General features: G+C 34.3%; 1 protein-coding gene across 1 annotated transcript; it reads left to right on the forward strand.

Annotated features, from left to right (window-relative positions):
- Nucleotides 1-4,685: 4,685 nt before the first annotated feature.
- LOC106461530 (nicotinamidase-like) lies at nucleotides 4,686-7,696 on the forward strand. The gene has a single exon (XM_022388523.1). It carries the CDS (start codon nucleotides 5,322-5,324, stop codon nucleotides 6,378-6,380), a length of 1,059 nt encoding a protein of 352 aa, XP_022244231.1. The 5' UTR covers nucleotides 4,686-5,321; the 3' UTR covers nucleotides 6,381-7,696.
- Nucleotides 7,697-10,188: the final 2,492 nt, after the last annotated feature.

The following is a 10,188-nucleotide window of genomic DNA, read 5'->3' on the forward strand; positions in this document are numbered from 1 at the left end:
TATGGCCAAGGAGTCTAGCAATATTGTGTGATGCCATTCGGGCTTAGCAATGCTCCAGCAACATTCGAGAGGCTGATGGAAAGAGTACTGGAAGGCCTACAATGGAGGATAGCCTTAGTGTTCCTGGATGATGTCATAGTGTTTGCAACAACGTTTGATGAGGAAATGTTTTGGCTAGAGGAAGTATTCAAGTGTTTGAAAGCAGCAAACCTGAAATTCCATCCCAAGAAATGCCACTTGTTCCAGAAAGAGATGCTTTACTTGGGTCAGATTGTAAGTGAGCATGGAGTGCGAACTGATCTTGACAAGATGAAAGCAGTGCATGATTGGCCAACACTAGACAATATGGGATCGTTAATAAGTTTCTTTGGATTCTGTACCTATTACCAAAGTTTGTGAAGGACTTTGCAACTATAGCTGCTCCACTACATGATTTAAGAAAAAAAGACCAGAAGTTGGAATGGACAGTTTCTTGCCAGCATGGTTTCAAGACATTGAAAGACAAATTGGCCTCATCTCCACTTTAAAAGCTTCCAAATCCCTCATTGCCGTACATACTGGATTGTGATGCTAGTAATGTCGGAATTGGAGGAGTGTTGTTTCAGAAAGTGGGCGAAAACGAACATGTTGGGGCATACTTCAGTAGGGTCCCGAGTAGACAAGAGAGGAACTACTGTGTAACACGGAGGGAACTGACATATTTCCATCCTTACCTCTATGGGGCTAGGTTTACCATCAGGACAGACCATGCTGCATTACGCTGGGTAAGATCATTAAAGAACCCAGAGGGACAACTGGCACGTTGGATCGGAAAGATAGACCAGTATAATTATGATATTGATTACAGAGAAGGAAAATCTCATGGAAATGCTGACGGACTGAGCCAAAGATCCTGCAAAAATGACTGCATAAATTGCTGCAAAAGAGAGGTTGAACTAACCAGGTGCCATCAAACTGAAGTTAAAGTGACTACAAAAGACATCAACTTGATGAATAACATAAGAACAACAAGGAACCATTTGGTCGTTCAAGGTTGTCATTGCTCATCAACACCTGAAAAACCGGAAAGTAACAATAAAAAATCAAACATATCCTTTATTTTTCAGGACATCACCCATTCTACTTTAAACTCACGAAATGCGTTAGCCTTCATTAAGCCGATGGCCACAAAATCTATGAGCTAAACTAAAACTGTCTTATACGGAGCCTAGTCACTCTTTTCCAAATCTTATATTTGTGTTTTCGGATAGTTCTTTTCTCAAAAAAAAGTTAAGAGATTTTAATGTCACCAATTATTTCTGTAAGAGATGGCCACTTGTTTTGATTTGTAACCATGCAGTACCTCTATAAATTCATAAAATTATATCAGATATGCTACTACCAACTGTCTGGGCGGTTTACTTTACCTTAGTTACATTATTCAGTGGCTTCCAATCTATATTAAAAAAGATACCTCACATCTTTAACTCCAAGTTTTGATGAAAAGAAAACGTAGCCACACAGTAATTTAATTATTCATTAATATTTTTAATATCAATGAATTTGTCTACATACCAATTGTATATTATATTTTCAGAGAAATAGTCCATAAATGTCAATCTAAAATGGTCTATCTTATTTCCAAAGAGGGATTATTTTAGGTGAACGTCTAGCTGGACTCTTAGTGGGCACTCTTAGTAACATGAACACCTGAGGAACACAGTCAACATAGATACTGAAAATTGAAATCACATTAAACAAACATAAGAGGGGTCGAATAACTAGGTTCACTGATAGTGACAAACGAGACTTAACATTAGTAGTGAGAAAAAAATAAAAGACAACAGTATCAAAAGCTTGTACAGAGCCTAACGTTAACATACAACAGCCGATCTCTGTCAAACCAGCTCGTAGAGAGCTAAACAAAATAAGTTACTATGGTAGATCTGACATTCAGAAACCATAAAATGAATATGTCCGTTTATGGTGAAAACAAACCTGAATGTCTTATATCATCAGTTAGTGGAAGCTCTGTGATGATATGATCAGTTTTTTTGTAGACTAGGTTCAATCTATAATGACCATTATTTCCAGATGGAGCTTCTTTATTTCAGAAAGACAGTGCACAATTCATACTGGTTAAATATTGCCTCAAAGAACACGAAGAAGAGTTCGGACACCCAACTTGATCACCACAGTCACCAAGTGTACATTTTATCGATCCTTTACGTCTGTTCTTGAAACCAAATTTCGAAGCAGGTTTCCATCACCAACATCACTTTTTCCACACTTTTTCCAAATGTTTTTTATTTTTTCAGTAAACCTTTATAGATTTGTTTGTTTTTGAATTTCGCGCAAAGCTACACGAAGGGCTATCTGCGCTAGCCGTCCCTAATTTAGCAGTGTAAGACTAGAGGGAAGGCAGCTAGTCATCACCACCCACCGCCAACTCTTGGGCTACTCTTTTACCAACGAATAGTGGGATTGACCGTCACATCATAACGCCCCCACGGCTGAAAGGGCGAGCATGTTTGGTGTGACAGGGATTCAGATTGCGAGTCGAGTGCCTTAACCACCTGGCCATGCCGGGACACCTTTATAGGAAAGGTAGAACGTTTTTATTTTATATTCTAGTTTGCTAATAGAGGAAATTTTAGTTTCCAATACGTAAGAAACTATATACGTATTGTATTGTAGGCGTCATAAAATGTAATCTGCCTAAACCCAGAAGGTGACGTACCACGTGACACACAAAAATCGATATTTAGGAATATTTTTTTAATATATATACTTTCAAATTAATAAGTTAATTAATGAATAATACTAAAATTGCTTTATAATCTACAATTTGATGACAAACTTACTGAAATCTATTTATAAAATAATAGTTCGATAATATGAATGTTCGATGAGAGTTAAACTTGGCTTGTTCTTTAGCGATGTATCACCCCTGGTGTCTTACCGGTAACCCTGAGGGTTTATAATGCTAAAACTCGGGTTTTGATACCCACGGTAGGCAAGGCACAGATAGCCCATTGTATAACTTTGTGTTCAACGAAAAACGAACAAACGTTAGTCTTATAAGGGCGTGTATATGCTCAGGAAATGAGCTTAATTCATGCTATGTTGTTTTTATCTTTCTATATAAATAGTATCTAAAAGTAAATTTTTCTTAGAGATTCTTCAATATTTGAGTTTACAGATTAAAAATACGCGCAAGATTAACTTGCAACAACAATTTCATTCAAATTTAGAAAATAGCATTTAAAATGTAGACTACATTTATGTAGTAACTTCTAGCGGAAGAATTTAAAAAAATCGACAGCAATGAATGATAAATAGTCTTAATTACGAAAAACAGGCAAACTACAAAAAACTCCTATAACCACTCATTAGGTCATCATTTGGATACCACTACTATTAGCGTCGTTTTCGACTCTTAACCCAAGAACACCTAATGAGGTTGAGAAACAAGTAATAAACTTTTAACTAGAGTTAGGTTAGCCCAACTTGAGAAACCACTTAAACTAAACTTGCAGACTAATAATGTATCTTCGTTTGTGGATGAATCGGCAAGATAATTAATAATTTCTCTAACTAAAAATTAATTAGTATTGAGAAAAAATTTAAGCTTGTGATTTTTTATTTTTGTCCCCTTTGGGTCAACAGTAAGTTTATTATGTTTGTAGACTTACAATGCTAAAATCCTGGTTCAGTTATGTACGGTAGACCGATAGAAGACATTCTATTGTGTGTACTTCACTTCACCATTTAATGAGGTTCATAATATTCAATTTCTAGATTGCATCTTAGTGGTAAGATCTCTTTGTGCACCAACCTCGTTTAGTGACTTGCAAAATTCACGAGTCACGAACGCTCCTACTTTTTGTATCAGGCTTAAAATTAATTATGTATGTTGGTATAGTAGCTAGACAAAGTTATCGTTTTTTCAACCGAGATAAGATCCTGCTGAAGGCTGTTGCTTCAGTATGAATAAACGTTTTCGAATTTCTGGAAACTTTTTCAGAAAACAAATAATGCATAAAATTTCCAAGAATTTTCAAAAGAAAGTTCCATTATTTAGACACTGTTTATTGAACAGTTGAAACTGATTTTTATTTTAGACAGCCGTTCTTACAAATAAATTTCTCATAAGATAACCAAACTTGAATTTTTCTAGCATTACAAAAAAATATATAATTTTTACTAATGACACGGTTAGGGTATTTATTTTTGGAATTATAACTTGGTTGTATTATCTATGTCCTAAAGCTGATACCACGGTTGTACTATTTGTATGCTTTATTAGATGTTTTATTTTTTCATTTTGTTCTGATGATAGGTTATGCGATTGAAGAGTCTGAGACTTTTGTTTTTCGTTGTTTTTTGTGACCAATGAAGAACAAACGCCTATAAGTAGGCATTGTTTGAGTGGCAGATTATATTCGATTGTATAATAGATAAATAATAAATTTTAATTAATCAACTAACGCCAGAATTTGAAATACTGTTTTTATTTTAGACTTTTATTTATAAATTTATTATTTTATTTGTTTTAGTAGTTGAAGACGCTTCCTATAGAGGGCAGATCGGTATTGCTTAAATTATGTTCTGGTTCTAGGTTATGCTCAAATATAGCTGTAAGTAGTAATACTGTATGTCTCCATCTTAGGGTGAAGGTGAGGTTTTGGCTACATAATGTTTATTTTATTTTATTAGTTCACTTGGGAAATGGTAGCGTTCTATCTTTCTATAAATTATAAATGGGAAGAAGACATCACAAGTGTATTTTATGTTCTTGAACATAGTGATATGAATTATAATAGCCATTAGAAGGCATGCGTTACCCACTTCGAATGATAGATATAAATTAAGATGTTGTGTAAGTTGAATAAATTAATTTCAGAACGAGCCGATATCTTATTGCTAATACGAAAATAAAATAAATTTAGTTTTTTTAAATTTTTATTTAACTTTTAAGTACCTTTTTGGTAAAAACAAACAAAGAACTTTTGCACCGAAGCGTCATATTTGTATGTTACTATGGTTACGACAGACGCTTTTTAGATCGACACTTTCTACTGTTATGATTGGTTGACATATATAACAATGTATGTGATGTTAGTTAAGAGTGTGGCAAGCAGAACGAGGTTTGTGATTTGATAATCCGTGAAATGTGAAGGTTGGCTGGTTGGCTCAATTAGTGTTAGATCGAAAGTCTGAAGTATCAAGTAGATATTTTACAGGTGAGCAGTAGCGTTAAAATATATACAACTTTGTATAGTTTCTTTTAAGCTTAATTTTTTCGCTACTAACTTTATTGTAAGTTCACGATTCTAACTATGAATAACGACAATTTCTTCTGTGAGTATCTTCGCAACGGACTGAGAAACAAAGATGAAGAGGCGCTATACGTCTGTTTTGATTACTTTGATATAGATCGTGATGGATGTTTAAACATGAAAGAATTCGGGAATCTTGCTAAGTCTCTGTTATCAGATCGTTCGGGAAGGCCTTACCCATTGTCAATCAGAATGCAGGCGGACATGTTTTTTGTGTTTGATAGAAATAAAGACGGCAAGATTGACATGGAAGAATTCAAAATTGTTTGGAAAGATTGGATTAAAGTGATTCTTCACCCTGTTAGTGCCCTGATCATCGTAGATGTTCAGAATGATTTTATATCTGGAACATTGGCTATTCGTAACTGTCCAGCTGGTCAAGATGGCCTAGACGTTGTAAACGTTATTAACTCCATGTTGAACTCCGTTCCATTTGATGTTGTGATATATTCTTTGGACTGGCACCCTCCAGATCACGTGTCCTTCATTGACAACCTCAAACAACGCAAAGTTCACGCTGACAGCAAGGTTTCCGCTGAGGATGCTAAGCTTTTTGACACTGTGATATTTGAAGGCCCACCTCGCACAGAACAGAAACTATGGCCGAGACATTGTGTTCAGCACACTTGGGGTGCAGAACTGCACCCTGACCTAAAGGTCGTTCGGAACGGAATACGTGTGTACAAAGGGATTAATTCGAATATTGACAGCTATTCAGCTTTCTGGGACAACCAAAAAATGTCCGAAACTAAATTAGGTGCTGAGTTGAGAAAGTGGAACGTTGGAGATGTGTACATCTGTGGCCTGGCCTACGACGTGTGCGTTGGATCTACTGCTCTTCACGCGCTGGAACATGGCTACCGAACAGTAGTGGTGGATGACGCCAGCCGAGGGGTCAACATGGAAGAAATCGCCTACATGCAGAAAACACTCATTTCCCGCAACGCTGTTGTAGTTACGTCTGATAAAGTGAGGGATATGGTAGAAGGACTTGACCGTCGTCCTGAGATGGGTTACAGAGCGGCACTGCGATTGGCTAACGACAAGGTGATAGTATGAAGAATAAATTAACTTCTTTCTTCTCGTCCTATGCTTACCCATTTTTCCGTCCAGAACTTTTTACTTCGATTTTAGCACTTAAACCCTCTTTCTTTTTGCAACTTTACCTGTGTTATATTAAACAAACACATAATGTGTCCTTTTTATGTCCAGTAGAAATTATCGTTTTAGAAAGACTTCACATCAGTCATAAATAAATGAGTATTTTATTCATTACAATTATTCTGTAAAGTTCAATAGTCGCATAGAACCCATTCAAAAAGACTTCGAAATTAACATATTCTTATGTGATATGTATTTATTATTCTAGTAATTAACCTGGTCATACGTGACATGGATTTAATATTATACTAAATTAACATAATCGTACGTCATGTAGATTTCTGATTCTGTTAAACTAACACAATCATATGTGATAATGATTTATTGTTCTATTAGATTATCGAAAAAGATTTAAGATATTATAGTTATAACTGAACATTTTATGGTGTGTTTTCTGTTGTAGCAGTTTAGCTATGTTCCCAGCTTTGTTACTACTAAACAGTAATTGTAAAAGTTATTGAAGCTTGAGAAGAGTATTATAATTTTTTTACTCAGACAAAATTAATATCTGAAAATTGTCAATGAAATAATTTTAATTGCACAGTTGTCAAAGCATGAGAGAACTAACGTGCAGGTATATATATGTGTTTTAATTTTCGTAACGCATTTTTAATGTAAAATCGATTAAGGCTGTTGACTGATTGCTTTGAAATATAAAAAAAATATTTACTCTGATATTATTCTGCTGCTAAAAGAAATACTTCCTAATAATGTCGGAATGGGAAAGAGTATAGGAATCCATTTCTGCTTGAAGCTTTACTCGGTTAAATTTAAATATAGGGAACATGAAAAATTTGAAATCTCTTCATTTTGAGACACTACCGGCAAAATGAGCACAACAGATTAGCCAACGTAACTTAATATGGATAACTGTATTCCATTCAAAAGTTTCTTGGAAGAATTAAAAACAAAACAAAAACATATCTGGAAAATGCAGTGAGCATATAAACAAGCCGTCTTCTCTCTTCGGACTCAGTGTCAGGCTGTTTCAAAATGCAAGTGAGAAAAATCACATTAAACTTTATCACATTTCTTTAATAATATAGTATTATTGTGATAGAAAAATAATGAGAAAGTTTTACTGGTGGCACAAAATATTAACTTAGAATGTTCAATTTGTAGAATCTGAGGCTTCCAGTCTTCTGAAGTTAGAAGTTATAATATTAGATACGTTAAATGTGTGAGCGTGTATCTACGCAGTTTTCATTGTGTACGTGCATTAAGTCAATAAACTATGAATGTAAACCAATGTGGAATGTTTTGTTTATAACAGACACAAATTTTCATACACAGAAAGTTGCAACTTACAAAAAAAAAGCATCAAAACCCACTGAGAAACAATTAAAAGGGTTATATTATTCTGTGATTTCTTAAGCTTGAATAAAACTGATATCCCATAATCAGTGACGTTTCAAAACTTTGTGTTCTTAACTCGTTTCGCTACGTAACGATGAAAGCGAACATTGGATTCTTCTATAATTTCAGGTTATGAAGAGTTATTTTAATCCTCTGGTTTTTATTTATACACCCAAAATTATATTCTTCCAAAAAAGTGATTAAAGCTGTCTGGCATTCCACCTGTTATTAATGCTGTCTTAATTTTCTTATGTATCAATAAAGTATTACAAGCTGGTTATTTTATCAGAACCTGAACTGCATTTGAAAATGTATTTATTTACACACGTAAAACTGAATACTAATGATGATAATTGGGCTGAGCATACTCATCTTCAAACTATTTCAGTGAATACTAAAGATAATGTTTGGACTAAGCATACGCCTATTCAATGTAAGTTACAAATAAAGATGTTTGTCCGGAACATACTTCCCTTGAAACTGAGTAGCTAACTTCTAGAGATTGGATAGAGCATATTTCGGTTAAAAAAATTAAAGGTCATGCTTACACCTAGTTATCTTCTTTTAAAACTGATTAACTGAAAAATGTAGATGATATTGGGACCGAACATACTTCTCTCCAAACTGATCTAAACTAAAAATGTTATTGGGATCGTTCATACTAGTCTTCACTCTGATTAACTAACTACTAAAGATGACATTGGGACCGAACAAACTAATTTTCAAACTGATTAACTAACTACTAAAGATGACACTGGGAGCAAACATGTATTGAAATTAATTAACTAACCACTAAAGATTATATTGGAAGCTAACATACTAGTCTTGAAACAGATTAACTAACTACTAAAGATGATACTGGGACCAAATATATATCAAAATTGATTAACTAACCACGAAAGATGATATTGGAGCCTAACATACTAGTCTTCAAACTCATTAACTGACTACTAAAGATGATAATTGGACCGAAGAAAGTAGTCTTTAAACTGATTAACTAACAACTAAAGTTGATACTGGGATCGAACATATTAGTTTTCAAACTGATTAACTAACTACTAAAGATGATACTAGGAGCAAACATGTATTCAAATTAATTAACTAACCACTATAGACGATATTCGTATCGAACATACAAGTCTTCAAACTGATAAAGTAACTACTAAAGACGATATTGGGACAAAATATCTATTAAAATTTAGTAACTTAACACTAAAGATGATATTGGAACCTGATATACTAGTCTTGAATCTGATTAACTAACTATTAAAGATGATATTGGGAACAAACATGTATTCAAATTAAATAACTAACCACTAAAATTGTATTGGGAAAAACATTCTAGTCTTCAAACTATTTAACTAATTAGTAAAGATGATATTGGAACCTAATATACTAGTCTTGAATCTGATTAACTAACTACAAAGATGATATTAGAACCTAACATATTGGTCTTCAAACTCATTAACTAACTATAAAAGATCATACTGAGACCGAACATACTAGTCTTAAAACTGATTAACTAACCACTAAAGATGATATTGGAAGCTAATATACTAGTCTTGAATCTGATTAACTAATTACTAAAGATGGTATTGGGAACAAACATGTATTCAAATTAATTAACTAACCACTAAAATTGTATTGGGAAAAACATTCTAGTCTTCAAACTATTTAACTAATTAGTAAAGATGATATTGGAACGAAACATGTATTAAAACTGATTACCAAACCACTAAAGATGATGATGGAACCTAAGATACTAGTCTTCAAACTGACTAACTAACTACTAAGGATGATATTTGGAGCACACATGTATTCAAATTAATTAACTAACCATTAAAGATGATATTGGAACCCAACATACTAGTTTTCAAACTGATTAATTCACTACTAAAGATGATATTGGGACCGAAACTACTAATTTTAAAACTGATTAACTAACTATTAAAGATGATATTGGGACCAAAGATGTATTCAAACTTATTAACTAACTAACTACTAAAAATGATACCAGGATCGAACATATATTCAAACTGATTAACTAACTACTAGAGAGGATACTGGGGCCCCCCAGTGGCACAGCGGTATGTCTGCGGGCTTCAACGCTAGAAACCGGGTTTCGAAACCCGTGGTGGGCAGAGCACAGACATCCCATTGTGTAGCTTTGTACTTAATTACAAACAAACGATACTGGGACCGAACATACTAGTCATTAAACTGATTAACTAACTACTAAAGACGATACTGGCGCCCCCTAGTGGCACAGCGGTATGTCTGCGGGCTTCAACGCTAGAATCCTGGTTTCGAAACCCGTGGTGGGCAGAGCACAGACATCCCATTGTGTAGC

The sequence above is a fragment of the Limulus polyphemus genome, unplaced genomic scaffold (genome assembly GCF_000517525.1).
Source record: "Limulus polyphemus unplaced genomic scaffold, Limulus_polyphemus-2.1.2 Scaffold981, whole genome shotgun sequence".
NCBI classification, from domain to species: domain Eukaryota; kingdom Metazoa; phylum Arthropoda; class Merostomata; order Xiphosura; family Limulidae; genus Limulus; species Limulus polyphemus.

Bases quoted from the DNA above. Each gene is read 5' to 3' on its own strand.
- LOC106461530 (XM_022388523.1), top strand. From the start codon at position 5,322: ATGAATAACGACAATTTCTTCTGTGAGTATCTTCGCAACGGACTGAGA.